Source organism: Melospiza georgiana, chromosome 3, assembly GCF_028018845.1.
Source record: "Melospiza georgiana isolate bMelGeo1 chromosome 3, bMelGeo1.pri, whole genome shotgun sequence".
In the NCBI taxonomy this organism is placed as follows: domain Eukaryota; kingdom Metazoa; phylum Chordata; class Aves; order Passeriformes; family Passerellidae; genus Melospiza; species Melospiza georgiana.
This window is the reverse complement of record NC_080432.1, coordinates 57,879,947-57,897,645: the sequence shown is the minus strand read 5'-3', so window position 1 is coordinate 57,897,645 and position 17,699 is coordinate 57,879,947. Positions and strand designations below refer to the sequence as shown.

Genomic DNA, 17,699 nt, shown 5'->3' with positions numbered 1-17,699 from the left:
GTATACGCAAGTATCTGAAACATGGATTGCTTTTCTGGAACAGAGCTAGATGAAAGTGTTAAACTGACTGTCAAAAATGTTGCAATTCCCAATCCCTTTGAAGAGGTATTTTAAAGAGACTGATAATTTACTCTTCTGTTACTTCATTTATGTACACTGTAATTATGGTAGAAAGAGCTGGCATAGGTTTTAAAACTGCAGATGCAAGTTTCAATGTAAAATCAGAAGTGTAATTCACTCCATAAGGATACCTCTTTGGAGGTTGGAAATGAAATGTTGCTGAATGTTAATGCTAAATTTCTGGTTTCTTTTTGCATGGAATTGTGACAGAATACATTAAAATCTATTTTCATTTGCAGGAAACTCCCCTAAGTTGGTCTGTTGAAACAGTAGAGGACACTTTGGTGCCTGAGGACTTGTTAATTGCATATATAGAAAAGCTCAAAAGTGATGAGACTGCTCATGCAGAGGAGTCAGCTATGGTTCTGTTCTTATTGAAAAACTTCATTAAAGGCCTAAAAATTCCCGTGGCCTTTGGAAATGGTAGGTGTTAAGATTTTGCCTGTTACTCACACCAGTGAAAAAGGAAAGTTTTTTTTTTCCCTTCAGAAGTTGTTGGAATCATGGAAATGTTGCTTCCCTAACCTTCTCCTTTGTAACTGACATCTATAAAGATTGCTTACTGGTGAACGTGAAATCAACCAAATGTATTGTCCTCTTTTAACTAGAGATGTCTGTTTTCTCCTGGTTTCTGAGGGTGTTCCTATGCACCTGCTGTGTCTTAATTATAACCTGTATTTTTTAGAGAAATACTGGTGGAATCCTGAATCTCTGAAGCAAGATAGCAAAGACTACCTGCACATCATTTTGGGGCTGTTTGACCTGCTTGTCAGTGGAGCTAGTGAGGGAAGAGATGCTCTTCAGTACAGAGCATTGATGAATCTCTTATTCAAGGTATTATTTTTGCATTTGGTGCTCTGAATTATGAATCAGAGTCATGAAACTACTTCATGATTGCATTACTTATAAGAAAAACTAAGAAAAATGGTCAACAGGTCATGCTACACTGCTTGTGGCATTCAAGTACTGTGAGGAGATGGAAGTGTAAGCTTCAGCTGGGTTACTTAGCCCTAATTAAATGTAATAATGGAAAACTAAAGTTAAAAAACAAAACATAAATGTACTATTGGAGGCAAACAGCACTGATTCGCAGGACAAGATCAAGAGCCTAAAGTTTGAGGAAAAAGTTTTGGTTCTAACTGGTAGCAAGACAAAGGGTTGATTTGTAAAATTTGTTAGTGTTTAAATACAGAAACTGGAAGGAAAACTTCTACGAGAACTTTTGTGTTTCCTTATTACATCATCTCATGGTTTTTCACATGCATATGTAAATAACATCTGGCCTTGTGTATACATGCAGCATTTACTCAATAACTTTTTCTTCTCAAAAGAGACTGTTTCTCTGTTGTTCTGGGACAAAGTTCTCTTTCTGAGACAAAGTACTCCTTTGAAGTGGGTGGGGTGGTTTATCAAATGTTTTCAGTAGCAGTTTGCCAAATAAATTAAACAAGTGCTTTTTTCTTTTTTTTTCTTTTCCATTGTGTTAAATTTAAGGGACATCTAGAAAATTCAGATCTTCTCTTCAAATTCCTTTCCATTTTATGGACTTACAATTATAACCTTTCAAATCAACTGAACTATGAAGTCAGTGCAATGCTACAGACTCAGGCTCTGTATATTGGCTATGCACTGCTTGAATCACTAGCAGACCAGAACAAGAAACAACTGCTATCACCATCATCTCCAGGTAGAGTAAAATTCTATCTGTCTGTCTGCCGGTCTGTCTGTCTCTCATCTTAGCACTCAATCACTGTACTTTTTAATTCTGTACAATTTTACAATGTTTTATACCATGAAGGGTTTCTCAGGTTATTTATGTTCAGCTTCACTGGGCTGGGACAGTTCTCTTGCTGATTCACTGGTGCAGTTGTAAGTCCAAGCTTGAAGTAACTGAAGCCACTTTTTTTTTTATTTTATAAGTGTTAAAGTAGCACAGGGCTGTGCTGAAGGAGTCAGTTACAGGACATTACTGTCTGTGCAGTCTCAGGATGTGACAGTCACTAGCAATATATGAGTTCTGAGCTTAAACACGAGTATAAGGACTGTGATGAAGCTCAGAGTCATGAATCTGTGAGACTCGTGTGAGACACTTGGTTTTGTGTACCTTAGAGGCTTACAGTGAAAAGAGACAACTTCTTAAATCCAAAGTAATGTTGATGCCTCTTCAGGGACAGCTGCAGTAAGATTTTCACCACTCACTTTACTCTGTTCTTGTCCTCCTTCCCTCATTGTTCTTGCAGTGGTGATATCTTTGCTAATTAACTTGGCTAGTCCTGTGAGTGAAGTTCGAAGGGCTGCTCTCAACTGCCTCCATTCCTTGGGAGGAATAAAGGAGTCTCTGTTTCATCCTGTCCTTCAGCATTTGGAGCAAAAGACAGAAGAGATTGTATCTGACCCTACATACATAGCACAGGTATTTTTTTAATTAAGGTGTCTATTAATACAAGTTTTGTCTGCTGCTGTGAGCTTCTGTCTCACAGAAAAGAAATCAAGTTAACCAGGAAAGTTGTTTGTCTTTGTATCCAATAGTGGACTGACTTATAATTGTTTTAGGAACTATAAAAACATTTAGGTGATTTATTACATGCAGAGGGCTGAGAACCTAAGAGGCATTAACAGTGGTTTATTTCCAGATGAAGAACTCTGCTTATATATAGATGACAGTGTTATGAAAGCATCAAATAATTGTTCTTTTAAGGCATTTTTATTGCAAGAAAATAACTTAATTTTCACTTTGCTAATGAACCAGATTATGGGAACTCTATTTGAGGATCTTGAGACACAGTCAAAACAGAAATCCCAGAAAAAAAAATTGTTGGAAGCTTTGGAAAACATACTTGATTGTGTACATAACCGTATTTTCCCATCATATATTGCAAGAAACTTAATGAAAATTCTTCATGAAATCCATGGTGAAGTAAGTGCTGCCTTTTGAGTTTTTTATGGATTCTGCATTTGAGTGAAATGCTGAAATCACATATAATTTAGAAATAATGCTGTTAAATAATTCCACAAGGTATTAGATTATTAGGTATTAAGTTGACACCTCCAGTAATATGCAGTGAAGCTGCAAAGTATGGTTTAATGAAACATAAAACGTTTGCATGCTCCTTCTGGAATGTAATGGCTGCAGAATTTTGCATTGGAGTTTTTAAAGAAATTCCCTTGATATTACTAAAAAATACTGTTTCAGAAGAGATTGCTGCAGAAGAAATGTGTTACTTTGGTAAGTGAACATTGAGTTTCCTGTACAGAATTGCAAGGTATCAAGTAGTGACTGTGAATTTCTTTTATATATATTAACCTAGTCTTATCTAGCATTTTCAGAATTCTCCAAGTGATGGAAAATATGACTTCAAAGTTCAAAAAATGAATTAAATTTGAATTTTTATGTCCTGTTCAGTTGTATATGTCTTGAAAAGATTATGAACTGCATAGAGGGTGTTAGTTGTTTTGCTTCACATTTGGGTTTTGTGGAAAACAGCAATCATAAATGGGTGGAAAAATTACCTTGTTTCTGTACTTTGAAATTATGAAATACTGTTCTGCAAATGAAAATAGCTAAGGAGCAGATGAGCAAGTACTTGGGGTAATCTCATATTATACCTTGTATTTTTCCAATTGAACAGCTGCTGCCTAAAATACTGTGTGCAGTGTGGTCCAAGAGAGAGGATGCTGCAGTAAAATGAAGCTGTGCTACTGGAAAGTTGTTAAACTGAGAATGGATAAAACCTCCTGTTATGCATTTTCTCTGTTTGCAGATGGTTCTCTCTCACCTCTTGCCTATACTAGAGCGTCTGCTACAGAAGGTCTCTCACAATGCTGAGGCAATGTTTAAAGATGAAGTCATTCTCCTGCATCTAATCCTTGGAAAGTTTAATGAATATTCAGCCACCCTCCTGTGCAAGAATCAGAAGAGTCTGGATTTATTTATCAAAAGTCTGCATGCTGCCAAGAAAATATATGAAGAAATTCCACCATTTCAGATCACAGCACTTGGGCAGGTATGGCTTTATGAACTACCTTTTATTTATTTTTATGCTTAAAGCAGCTAGCAGTGTCTGAGATTGGATATACAAGGGCTCTTTCAGTGTAGAGGAGTCCATAGCTTTTGACCTGTCTTTTTTTTACTACAAGATTTCAGTGTCTCCATACTGTCTTTGAAACATCTAAACAGGCTACAAAACTTGAACTCTTAAAATTATCAGAAGGAGATATTGCTGCTTGCTCTACTTTTTGCATTTTGACAAGCACAAAATAGTAATACTGTATTTGCTTGCAGATGAGTTCCTGTATCGTTTTAGATGCTGCTGTGCCACAGGTTTTAGGCTTTTGTCAGTCAGACAAGAGCTTTACTTAATCTTTTTCATCTGAGGAAAAATTGTCAACAAAATACAGTAGGTGAGAAATAGTTTAATTTGAAGGAAGCTACAGATTCAGGCCTGTATTGGCCAGGTGTAGGCATGTCCTTCCCAAAGGCTGGCAACAGCAAGTTTGTTCCCTACACCAGTCAGTTGTGTGAAAAATTTCAGAAATCAGTTTGTCTGTTGGATATTTCATGTGCCTGTGATCTACATCTTTTTGCCTGGATATATACAAGTATGTAGTTAATATGCAGTTTTTTGCAGTACTCCATGATGGGGTGTGTCATACAGAATCCAACATACATTAATTCAACACCTTGCAATTTTGCTACCCTCTTAAAGTAAACCTCTCTGCATCTTTTTTTTCCCCTTTTGTAGATTACTAAGCCATTCTTTGCAGCTGTGTCAGATGGGACAGTGCAACAGAAGCTACTAAAAGTATTGTTTGACTTACTCTTAGACTGTAAGAACCCACTTTGTGCCCAGACAATCAGCAGTGTGTTTAAAGGGGTAAGTGGCAACCTCCAGAAATATGTTTCAACCCATTGCAGTGTGATTTTGTGTCACCTACATTCAGTAACACTTGTTGTTTATATCATTTATAGTGGGAAAGGAATGGGAAGCTTTTTGTCAGAGAATAGTGTTAATAGCATGAAAATTTTGTTAAATGACTGCTTTTAAAAGGTGTTTCTTTAAAAGCCATCTATCAGTGACTTACTACACTAAGTGAATGAATGCAGCAGAAGTCACTTCTATTCTGGGAATATGACAGGAATATGTGGATTATATACCCATATGTGCATGAAAGAGATGTGTTTTTAAAAAAGGCAGGGCACAGATATGTGATGTGACAAATTGTTCATTGGTGCTTGCATTGTTATTGTTTTGTTTCAGATTACAGTGTGTGCTGAGCAGATTGTCAAAGAACTGGAGCCTCCTGAGAAAACCCAAAATCTGGCCACTGTTCAACAGACTAGAAGGCAGAAAATGCAGCAACAGAGGTAAAGTAACTAGAAACCCACAAGTATTATCCATGCAGTTTGAAAACACCACTTGTCTTAATACATTGCATAGCTTGTACTGAAAACCCAAGAAACTATTTCTTCTTTTCACAGTAAAATAAATCCAAGCTACTTTTGGCATGGGGAAACCAACTCATGTCACTGTTTGAGAGCTCATGGAAATACAGTCAAAATATATTTTAAAATCCAGTATATTTAATGTTGACATTTGCTGTTATAGAATCATGGCACAGTTGAACAAGATTAATTTTTGTTAATGGTAAGGTTAGTGTAAAATATAGATGCATGGACAAATTACATACAGTTGGCTGAAACCTAACAGATGTTCATCAGAATATTTGTTAATTGACTGAAAAACAGTATTTTGTTTCCAGTAAGGTGGTAATATAATCACTAATTTTTAAATCTTTGTCCTGTTTCTTCTCTCCATTCTCATGGGGAACTGTTTTGTTCACTGTACTTACTCTCTTTAAATATTCTTTCAGCCATATTGAAAAAGGATATTGAGTTAATTTTCCTGATTTGACCTGGAATAGCTTTTTTAATTTTCCTTCACTTGACCATTTTGAATAATTATCACCTATTAGATTGACCCATCTGTAAACTGTACCTGTCACAGTTTACAAACAGACATACTCATACGTTCTCCCCCATTGCCTGCATAGTCAGTGTGTTAACCACTAGTATTTCCAGAGAAGTAAGTTTCCTGGATGGCAAGCAGATCATCATTTAGACAGTTACCTGGCAACAGATTTTTTTTTTTGTTTGTTTTCCTCCCCACGTCCAGAATTGTTTCCAATAAACACTTGTTTTTTCAAGTCCAGTCCGAAATTTTTTTGCTGTTTGTTTAAAATGTGTTGCTGCTTCAGTCAAAAGCCCACACACTGCCACCCCTCCAGGGAGCAGCAGTAAAGGACATACAATACTATGTGAGAGAAGAATTGTCTTTTTTTACTTGGGGGTGTGTGTGTGTTTCCTGAAGCACTGTAGCATTGCTTTGACAATCCATGATTGTTTGTCCTGTCTTTTTAGAAGGCCTCAAGGTGCAGAATTGGCACCAGCAACAAAGCACTCTAGCTGGCAGAGGGTGATGCTTATTCTGGAGTTACTGCAGCATAAGAAGAAGCTTCGGCATCCGCAGGCATTGGTACCTGCACTTTTCAACCTTCTGAGCAGGTAAAACAGAGCCTGGACCCCTCTCTGCTGCAGCAGACACCCTAAACATGGAAATATGGGCTACTGGGCCTGTGCTTTTTGCCATGTTTTGTAGCTTAGCTTGCCTTTTTCAACTGAACTTCTTTTAGGCCAGTCAGGAGGAGGAGGGGAATGGGAAGTTATGATTTTTTTCCCTTTGAAACAGTAAGATTTTTACCTGATGCATAGCTTCTCTTCTGTGAAAACTGTATTGGGCAGAGGGCTTGGGATTGCCAAGAAGGATGACACCTATGTTAAAACTGGGATAATTGGCAGGACTCTTGTCTTCAGCAGAGTTTTATAATTCTCTAAGCTTTGAAATTCCTCCCAATACATTGTGAAACAGTCTTAGTCCAGTGTAACCTAAGGAAATGATTGTTTTTCCTGCCAGCCCTATATCCAGGCACTTAGGGTAAATTTATATAGATTGGGTGTTTGTCTTTCTTTCCTTATGACTTGCTTGTACATAGACTAACAATTATAGTCCAGGTGTTACTTAAGTTTTTGGCAGTGCTTTGATATATGTGTCTTTTATTAGACCAGTTGATGCATTTAAAGACAAAAAACCAGAAATTTTTGGCGAAGAAACTTTGCCAAAACTTTTGGCAAAGACTTTTTAGAAGCCTCCATGTAGAATTTATGTGGAATTAAAATTGCAGTTTCTTATTTGTGTCTTAATGTGCAGTTTGGTTACTTATTTTTGCATCTCTTTTTTTTCCATGAATGTATAGGTGTCTGGAACGCGCGGCATCAAAAGAAGAAAATATGGAATATACAAAGCAGCTGATCCTCAGCTGCCTGCTGAACATCTGTCAGAAATTGTCATCAGATGGTAGCAAGGTCCCAGCAGGTAAAAATCACCAGACTCATCTCTTAGTAATTCTCTCACAGCTCAGCATTAAAACAATGGTCTCAACTTGGTTTTCTTCCTTAGTCTACATTGTTTTGTTGAGGAGAGAGGGATTTCTCTATGAGGGTAAACAAGTTTACCTTCCTAATCGTTTTTTGTAGATGCATTAGTTATGGTTTGCACACTAAAAACAGGGCTTGAATGTACTGTTTGCTCCTACATGGCTGGCCACTGATGTATTAATAAGTGAGTATTTTTACCTGCAGATATCCTGGACAAAGAAAAATTCAGTGTGGAACTGATAGTTCGGTGCATCAGGTATTCTAAAATGCCCCAGACACACCACCATGCTCTGCTGCTCCTTGGTGCTGTTGCTGGAATATTTCCTGTAAGTAACACCTGGAATTTATGCGTCGGCTCTTTTGTTGGCTTCCAAATATTGGGTAGAGTGAAGAACATACAGATCTGTTCTGTGGGGAAAAACTTGCTGAAAAGGAGCCAGAGGCAAATGGACAGGGTTCCTGCTCTTTTAGGGCTTTCTATTCCATTTTAGTTAAAAACAAACGTCTGTCTTGATGCTTTGGTTACCGGCCATTTGTGGCTCACAGTGAAATGCAGCAGAAATGGAAGCAGTTTTCTGACACCAGCCCTGCCTGACCTTTCTACTGTGGTCATAGTTCTTATGTCTTGTTTCTTCTTTCTCCTGATTTTTTATATAAAAAGGGAAAATACCTGGTCTGTTAGCACATGCATTCTTACAAGTTCCTATCTTGTACAACGCTGAAAAATGAAATTGTAGTTGATAATAGAACTGGGTTGTTCTGATTTTAATTGACCAAGAAACAGGCCTTTTCTTGTATGGACTGAAATTTGACTGCACACTGTTCTAAGATACTTTTGCTTTGAAACTCTAAACCAGCAAAATGTACCCAGGTGTATCAAACTCAGCTTGCATCTTTATATTCACCTCAATATATTCTCCACATGTTTGGAAAGGTAGCATGTTTTCCTAAAGATAAAGCTGTGATATTTTTCATAAATTTTTGTAGGAGGACTTTGTAGTTTTATTGTTTGGGAGTTTTGTTTCCATCTTACTGCCATCTCCTGTTAGAGAACCAGGCATTTGTTTTACATTAATATTGGCTCTTAAAAATTTTTCAAGGTCAGAATAGAAGCAAACATGTTGTATTCATTTAATCTCACTTTTAAAATCTAAAGTACTTCTTCCAATCACTAAAACTAAATGAAAAATATGCCCATAATTTATTCCTCTAAGTCCTGGCAAAATGTAGGAAACTAACTTTTGAGCTAGGTGACACCTCTAATCCAGCCTTCTTAAAATTGGTTACTGTGATTACAGTCTAGGCCCCAAAAAGCCAAAAATTGAGATTAGTATGGTTAGTTTACACTGTATGATTGTGGATATTACAGATGTTTTACAGATACAAAAAAACGTGGGTGGGAAAATCACTGGAATCTGTGCCACAACCACATTTTGTGCTTCTGCAGATTTCCTCATAGCTGGTTTTACTTGTCTTCACCTGGCACTGAAGGATACAAGGTGTTTTATCACACTAAATTCTCAATTTCCACTCTCTAATTAGTTGCTTGGATGTGTGTCTTGGTTTCTAAATAATGTTTAGAAATCTACCAGTCACACAATAAGTAGCATTAAGGGACAATATGCATTTAAAACTCATTTAAGGAGATTCTGAAAGATAATAATGATTCTCTTTTGATTTTTTGGGGTTTTTTAATAATCTAGTGTCATTTGTAGGAATGAGAAATGCCTCAAGGTACAGTATGCACAGCAGCATGAACTAATTTCATCTATTCTTTTCCAGGATAAAGTTCTTCACAACATTATGCCCATTTTTACATTCATGGGAGCAAATGTCCTGCGTCTGGATGACACCTACACTTTCCAAGTAATTAACAAGACAGTGCAGATGGTTATTCCTGCTCTTATACAGGTACATTTGTCTACTTAATGGAAAGATTATTAATTAAGTAACTTTATTTAGAATATTGGTGGTAGAATAAGTTGTCACCCACTCCAGGATTATTTTTATAGACATTAAATTGTATGTAATATAATGTAATTCAGACTTCTGTGTCTCTGACCAAGTTCATCAGACTGCTGCTTCTTTTCAGTCTTGAGTTTCTGCACTTTATAAATGGTTTAGCCAAAATTACCCCAACAGTACGTTGAGAGGTCCAGAAACACATTTTAAGTTCAAGCTTTTTGTCATAAAAATAACAGGCAAGTTCAGTAGAGGAGCCATTGGAAGGAAGAATCTGGTTATTAGTTCTATAATATGTCATGGTCATAGGAATAGTAGATGTGGTTTGAAAGAAGTGGAAGTGCTTTTATTCTTCCAGCTGGTGTTTGTGGGGCCTTTCTTGATTTTGCCTGGACCTCTTAGATAAATGGCTATAAATCAAAACAAAAATAGATCCTTGTTTTTCAAATCAACAGTTTCTTCAGTCAGATTTCTCTTGCACCAAAGAAATCTTGATTCTGGATCATAATTAGATTTAAACATGAAACATGATGTATAATGTCATGTAAAAATGAATTGAGGAAGAAAATGTTTTCAATAATGGGCTGAGGATTTCCCAGACTATAAATAATTGTATCTGTACACATTTTTCATCCTTATATATCCTCATCAGTTATAGTTCTCTATTATATAAAAAGAAAGAGAAATTAATTTTTTTTTTTTTTTCTTTAAAATCTTTCCTAGCAGCTCGCACAAGTTTCTGTGACAAATTATTTGTTGTACCCGATTATTACATGTGGGAAGAGACTAATGCTACTTGAGACTCTTTAGCCTGTGTATATTATTTTTCCTAGGCCCTTGAATCTAAGACCCTAACTCAAAGTTTTCTGAAGGATGTGGCTTTGCTTTCTCTTGATAATGTCTTGTTTGTTTCAGCTGATGCCAAGTAGAGTTTTTCTCATTTTTGTTCTTTTTTTTCTTCCTTTTTAAATTTTATTTGAAGCATCTTCCTCTAACACTGCAAAGGAGCTGTATGATTACAAACTTTACTTGGGAGCACTTAGGTTTTCCTTGAGGTTATGCATTTGGCAGTGCTGCTATCTGGCACTTAGTGCTTTCTCTTATTTTCTGAAGTTGCAAGAAAGGCCTTGTACCCTGCTGCAGTAACGTGTCTGAACTGCTGTGTTTGTGCCCAGGCTGAAGACAGTGACTTGTCAGAGTCCTCGGGAAGCGTGGAGGAGGTGGTGATCAAGATCATTCGAGTGTTTGTGGATGCCCTGCCCCACGTGCCGGAGCACCGGCGCCTGCCCATCCTGTCCCAGCTGATCACTACGGTGGGAGGAGACAAATTCCTCTGGGTTCTCCTGGTGCTGCTCTTTGAGCAGTACGTGACCAAAACTGTGACGGCGACGCCAAGCACAGACAAGGTTAGCAGGCTGAGGGGTCAGCTTTTTCCCTGAGAGCCTGATCTTTATTCTTCATGGTCTTGCCTTTAGGGAGGTTCCTAATAAGCCCCAGGTCATGCTGGAAAAGGCAGTGAGCTCTGGATTTGTGCTACAGCAGAACCTGATGGTGATGTTGGCTGTGACTTGTACTGCACATTCAATAGTGCAATGTCCTGGGGCCTGAACAATAGATTAGATCAGATTGTATAGCAGTCCTTGATTTGAAGAGCTGATAATCTAATTATGTAGTGCTTCAGTAGTAAGGAAGTTGGGTTTTTTCCCTTCAGTTGTGTTTGTGAAACATGATACTGGTCTTTCTCTACAGACTAAGATGAAAACCCTAATAAATTTTTGTGTAGGCAGCCCCTGAGATTAGGTGAAAGCATAGTTTATGGGGGAAATAGAAAGAATTATTAAAGGAACATTGGTCAGAAGATAGTCTTTGCTGCAGCAGTTTAATCTCTCTCTCTACCCTCTGGAGCTTTGTTCTCTCCAAGGGCTTGCTGCTTTTACCACTGGTGTTAATCCTGGAAGTGTCCAGCTCAGCATGGCATTTTCACAAGCTCACTGAGGCATTTTTGAGTATTTTTATTAGTATTGATAGAAATATTCTTTCTTAATCCTTGAAATATTTCTTTTTTTTTTTCCTGAACCATTAACAGGATGCTGTTCTGGAAGCAGACACTGAATTTTGGATTTCCATCTGCTGCGAATTTAACGTACGTTCTCAGTTCCAGAGCGTGATGAAGATAATCCAGTATCTGACAGAGCTGCCAGAGAATAAAGAAGGTAACGACAAAGCAGAGACAGCAAATGCATGTAAATCTTCCTAATTTAAGAGACAAGGGGTAGTGGTTTTAAATTAAAAAGGGATGGACTCAGACTAGATAAAAGGAAGAAACTTTTACTCTGAGAGTGCTGAAGCACTGGAACAAGTGTCTTAGGGAGGTGGTGGGTGCCCCATCCTCATCAGCATTCAGGGCCAGGCTGGATGGGACTTTGAACAACTGTAATTTTACTTTGTTTCTGTGATCCAAAATGAAATATCTTTTATTTTTGGGTGCAAATTTGTTTTGTCAATGTCTTCAACAGATGATCCTGGGACAAAGAAGTTAACGTGTAAGACAATGCCAAAAAATCAGGAGGGGCAGCTCTTTAATGTGGAATCTCACTCCGACAAACAACTCCGGCATTTCAAATTCTTGTCAGTCTCCTTCATGTCACAGCTTCTGTCTTCTCAGAGTTTTGTGAAAAAGGTAATAATGGCAGTTTGCTTCTAGACTGATCACAGTAAGTGATTGTGCCATGTTGTAATAGCTGAGGTGTAATTTACTTTTTAGTATGACTTTATGTTCAAAGTTGGGGCACTGTCCAGTGTATCGTGCTGACACCTTTATTGGCACAGTTTTGAAACCTCTCAGTAATGTTACTTACTTTTAATAAGGCTTTTCCAGACAGTCTCCATTTATGTGACTGATGCATAGGTAACCAAGTGAAATTCTGGTTCCAGTGTATTCCCGCTGGCTTAATGGAGCTTGGGATTTCACTCACAGCCTGTGTAACTCCAAATTCAGTGTGGGATTCATGCTGTTAATTGTAAAGACAAAATGTTATGAATTTCAGGCTCTGACTCTAGCAGGTAGACCCAGTTTTTCAGCTGAAAATCATCCACCAGCATGAACTGCATTTGCTAATGTGACTGCATTGCCTAAGGTTCTCAAATTTCCTTCTAGAACGATGGCTTAAATACAAATGTAGGGACTCATAATTACCATGTTAGTGGACATTTGATTCAGAAAAACCAAATTAGTGTATTCTGGCATTTTAGTTTAATGATAGGAGGAGAGTTTCATATTTTCATTCTTGCTTTTTAAACCAGATAGTTGAATATGAAGAACCAGAAGTGCTGCAGGAGTTGGAACAGAGGTATGCTTTAAATATGCCCTACTCCTATTTTTAACTTTTAGTGCAACCCAGGAATATCTTTAGGTGTAGTGCCATTAGAATACCTTTAATGATACTTTTTAATTGTCCTCTGCAACAAGCAGTATTTGTTATGTGCACATTACTTGTTTTTGTTTTATTTTTTTTCTTTTAATGGAATGTGAAACTTTTTATTTCTGAAAGATTACTCCACCCAATATCTACTCTTTTTCTGTATTTTTGATAGAGGTTATTTACATGTTTGGCCATAACTGTCAGGCTATTCATGTCTGAATCACCAAAGGAATTTGAGATTTTTAGCAAAATATATTGGTTCATTGGTAAAAAAAAAAAAGGATCATTGTTCACAGGTGCCTCTGTATCGGTGTAATCAAAGATCACAGTTGTAGCCATTGTGCTGTAAAAGCCAGTGATAGGGAGATTGAGGGTTTCTTTTGCAGAGGCCTAGCTTGTATGTTTATTCCAAGAGAAAAAGGGTGTAAGATTTATTTAAATGCTGTGTTCCATGAATGCTCATTTTTAAATTTTTCTGTTTCATTTCCTTGTATTTTTGTTGCCTTGTAAGATTTTATGCTTTCCAGTAATAACAATAGACTTCTTTAGTCTTGTTGTAACTTGCTGAAAGTTACTTCCTTTCTGTCTAGGCTGTTAGAAGAAGTTCTTCAGTACATAAACACTGTGGCATCTTCAGTGGAAGGAAATGTGGACAAGCCAACAGCCAAATTCTGGAGGGTTCTGCTTAGCAAGTGCTATGATATGCTGGATAAAGTAAGTCTCACTAGCCCCCATGGTTAGCACTGGAGCATTGCTGCTTTTGCTTGTTGATATGATTATAAACTTTGTAGGGTTTCCTGTTGCATTAGTACTATATTTCATTGGATGGTCTGCAGCCTGGTACATCAGTGTTTAAACTCAGCTAACAACCTGAATAACTACAGCTAACAGCTTCTTAGGACAAGCAGAACAAAAATCAGGAATGCTTGTTGCCTTTAGGTTAACGTTCTTCTGGCTGTAAGCAGTCATTTTACTATGTCTGGTGGAGAAAATTGGCTCTTGGCAGCATTTCTCACTGTTAACTCATAAAATCATTTAGCTAATGCTGTTGCATATTTCTACATGAAATTAAATCCTTACACTTTCCCTCTTACTATTTTTTCTGATTAGAAATGTATTTGTAGAATTTGAGTGGTATCTTGTTGGAATTTTTTTTACCTGTAAAGCATATTCCAGTTTTCATTATGTACATGGAGAGGGCATTGGCAGAATTATTTTGGGTAAAGAGGGATAGAGCTGACAAGGGTGGACAAAAGGACTTGCTGAGGAAATCTCAGAGCTAGTGGATAATGGCTGCTTAGCAGCCAGTGAACACAACAAAGCTGGAACCTGCTTTGTTGTTTTGCATGCCTCGGATACAGCATTGCTGGCTTGTCCCCTCTTCTTCGTTCTTGAAACCCATAAGGGAAGTTGAAGAGAGTCTTATCAGGAGGCTGCCATGTCACAGTGCATGCAAAAGCATTTATGGTACTGTTTGTTTGTTTTCTTGTAGGTCAATGCCTTACTGCCAACAGAAACCTTCATCCCTGTGATTGGGGGGCTGATGATGAATCAGCTGCCGTCGGTGAGACGCAAGGCCATGGACCTCCTGAACAACAAGGTGCAGCAGCGCACCAAGTGGCAGAAGAGCCAGGTGAGGCAAAGGGGTTAAACCCAGTTCCTTTAGCAAAAGTACCCAGAGAGAGATTCATGTGCAAGTGCCTGACCCCCTGTAAAGATGGCACATACCAGTGCCAAGCCTGGCAAGGGCTCCTGAGCAGTGACACAAAGGCTGCCTGCCCACAGCCACCTTGCAGGTCCTGAGTTTCTCACTGAATATCTGATATGTGTGTTCTCCTGTCCTCTCAGATCCTGCAGCTCTTAGAGCTGGTTCCTGAGCTCATTGCCATTGTCAAGTGCAGAAGAAAGGAGGAAGAGGAGGAGCAAGCCATCAACAGGCAGACTGCTTTGTTCAGCCTCAAGCTGCTCTGCAAAGGTTTTGGCACAGAAAATCCAGCGCCATTTGTGCCTGTTCTGAAAACAGCCATTGATCTCATTTCTTCAGAGAAGGAAGAAAAAAATGTGATGGGAAGTGCTTTGCTGTGTATAGCTGAGGTCACCTGTACACTGAAAGCCCAAGCAATACCTCAGCTTCCAAGGTACTGTTGGGTTCTTCTTAACAAAACCAGCTGCAGCAGGAGTTAGTTATACCAAAATGCATTACTGAAGGAATGCTGATGAAAGCACTCTGCCCCTGTGTGTGTTTTGGGCAGACAAAATTAAAAGTATTTCTAGTGCTTGAAGGTGCTTTGTGGTCAGAGAACTAAGAAACTAGTAGGAAAAATTGCAAGACTTTTATAATGCACAGTAGAGTTCCTTATGGAGTCTGCTGCTAGAGAGGCAACCTCTATGGCTTTAGAAAAATCAGACCATTCTTGGTATTTTTTCTGTAGAACAGATTGCATTTAAAAACAGTTGAAAACCCTTCATGCTACATTATTTTATCCTCCCTATCCAAGAAGAATCCAAGTATCTAACTTGTTCCTTGTAAAACTGTTTCATTTCTTTACAAATACAAATCTCTTATTGTCATTAAATATTTAAACTAAAGACAGGGCTTTGAGTAACCTGATAGAGTGAAAGGTGTTGATCTAGATGATATTTAAAGATTTCATCTGACCAGACCATTCTGTGACTCTAAATTTAATATCCTTCATTAGCTTCAAAATAAAATATGACAGTGAGCCTAGAATACTGAGCTTTCTTGAATACACATGTAAAAATTCTTCTGAAAATTGTCCCTGCAGGCTTAACAGATGGATTTATTGGATTGGAAACATACCTCCAAATGGTCAGTTATTTCACCTTTCTCTGTTTATGTGTGGTTATTCACAGGCTGATGCCAGCACTCTTGAAGACTTTAAAAAGTAAGAAGGAGCTGGTCTCCAATGAGATTTACCTGCTGAGTGCCATCACTGCTCTGCTAAAGGTTGCAGAAACACTGCCACACTTCCTTAGTCCTTACCTTTTGGAGTGCTTGTTGCAGGTGAGCTCTGTGACTCCTACAGGTGTGTAAAGGGGGGACAGGACCTGCCCAGATCCCAGAAGAATTACTTTTTTAGTATCCAGTAATCCCAGGCATTACTTTCTTATCTCTGAAACTGAAGTAGGAGTGTGTGCCAACTTTGTGAAAGCTCATAACCACTCTTCTACTCACCTTCTTTTGCAGGTAACTCAGATACAGAACCTAAAAGCATCTCCTTCTCCTCCCTCAGGTTATATTTTTCCTCTTTGTAAAGGGAGGTGAATCACAAAGAATTATTCTGTAATATTCAGTCTCCTCAAATGTGTATCTGACACTCTTGTGGGAGTCATTCTAACCCTCTGCTGCCGACATAGGCATTTTTCAGTGTTTGCCTTCTGAAGACAGTGAGGCTTTGTACACAGACCGTAGCATAAGGTGTTCCAAGTGGTGCAAGCAGCAAAATTCCTGTCTGACATTTGAAGCAGACAACTACTATAAAATAAAATCTTGAGTTGCTAAGTAGGCCTAACTTTTGTTGGAATTCCTCACAGGTTGTCCGCTTGGAAAAGATTGTGGCCGAGTTCGGTCCCACTTCCCAGATCAGTGTCCGTGTAGCAGCACTGAAATCCATCCTAGCGACGAGGCTGGCTCCCCGCATACTCCTGCCCGCGGTCACCAAGTGTTACAGTGAAGTGCTGCATACCCGCAAGGTAAGGGCTTTCTTCATCCTTCAGTACTGTCATAAAGATGGAGAAGAAACAAAGAGCCAAAATTTGGTTCAGCTGTGTCTCCTCCTGGCACTGTGGCTGTCACCATCCTCCTCGCTTTGGCTGAAGAGTGAGAAACAAAGGGAGTCTCACAAGCACCGTTCAGCAATAACTAAAACACCGCTGTGTAATCAGCATTGCTTTGGTCACAGATCTAAAGCACAGCACCATGTGAGCTGCTCTGAAGAGAACTAACTCCATGCCAGCCAAATCTGCCATAGTCTTTATATTATTATCTCTGGAGTTTTTTGTACTGCTGCAGTGATTCAGGAAAGGTAGATCTGGAAGAGATCTACCAGTTTAATGTCCTTTGCATGTTAGATGATGAATGCTTTGGAGATCATCCCATTCATAAAGGACTTCATTTATGTGCTAGGAACGTGAGTGAGTGAGAATTTTCTCCAGTATGGCAGAGGGTAGACAAAATGCTTTTCAGGAATCCTACTAACTTAAGCCCCAAAAAGTACAAAGAAAAAGCTTATTTATTTTATCGACAGTATTTCAGTGGGTAAATGCATGAAGTACATAAATCCAATTCCCTTGTTATGTTTTTCAATTACTGTCAATATCACAGTTGCCTTTGCATTGCTTTGCTTTTGTTTTGGCAGAACTGCCTGGGTCCCCTTATGAACATTTTGAAGGAGCACATTACTGGTATGGAGAAGGAGCACCTGATTTCCCATCAGGCTGAACTGACAGCATTTTTCATGAAAGTCTTGGACTTCCGAACAGAGCATGCTGAGGTAGCTCAATTGGGAGGATGAGCAGCAGCTTCACCTCTCTACATGCCAATTGCATCACTTGTTTAAGAAAAGATTAGCAGATTCCATTGTACACGTGCTCTGAAATTCTGGGTATCAGATATTCTGTTCCACATTGGTTTTATGGTGGAAAACATGGTAGTTTTTAGTCTGAAATAGAAAAAATTAAAA

General features: G+C 38.4%; 1 protein-coding gene across 1 annotated transcript in view; it reads left to right on the top strand.

The window, feature by feature from the left end:
* HEATR1 (HEAT repeat containing 1) overlaps positions 1 to 17,699 on the top strand; it is a 34,732-nt gene that overhangs the window by 13,828 nt on the left and 3,205 nt on the right. Inside the window, exons 18-39 of the mRNA XM_058021004.1 lie at positions 360 to 543; positions 806 to 954; positions 1,615 to 1,807; positions 2,361 to 2,533; positions 2,870 to 3,037; positions 3,882 to 4,124; positions 4,863 to 4,994; positions 5,379 to 5,485; positions 6,539 to 6,682; positions 7,432 to 7,550; positions 7,817 to 7,938; positions 9,395 to 9,523; positions 10,750 to 10,980; positions 11,661 to 11,787; positions 12,091 to 12,254; positions 12,878 to 12,924; positions 13,587 to 13,710; positions 14,489 to 14,629; positions 14,845 to 15,134; positions 15,871 to 16,021; positions 16,552 to 16,710; positions 17,376 to 17,510. Of these exons, the coding sequence (XP_057876987.1) occupies positions 360 to 543; positions 806 to 954; positions 1,615 to 1,807; positions 2,361 to 2,533; positions 2,870 to 3,037; positions 3,882 to 4,124; positions 4,863 to 4,994; positions 5,379 to 5,485; positions 6,539 to 6,682; positions 7,432 to 7,550; positions 7,817 to 7,938; positions 9,395 to 9,523; positions 10,750 to 10,980; positions 11,661 to 11,787; positions 12,091 to 12,254; positions 12,878 to 12,924; positions 13,587 to 13,710; positions 14,489 to 14,629; positions 14,845 to 15,134; positions 15,871 to 16,021; positions 16,552 to 16,710; positions 17,376 to 17,510 (3,432 nt within the window). The remainder of the gene's footprint in view (positions 1 to 359; positions 544 to 805; positions 955 to 1,614; positions 1,808 to 2,360; positions 2,534 to 2,869; positions 3,038 to 3,881; positions 4,125 to 4,862; positions 4,995 to 5,378; positions 5,486 to 6,538; positions 6,683 to 7,431; positions 7,551 to 7,816; positions 7,939 to 9,394; positions 9,524 to 10,749; positions 10,981 to 11,660; positions 11,788 to 12,090; positions 12,255 to 12,877; positions 12,925 to 13,586; positions 13,711 to 14,488; positions 14,630 to 14,844; positions 15,135 to 15,870; positions 16,022 to 16,551; positions 16,711 to 17,375; positions 17,511 to 17,699) is intronic.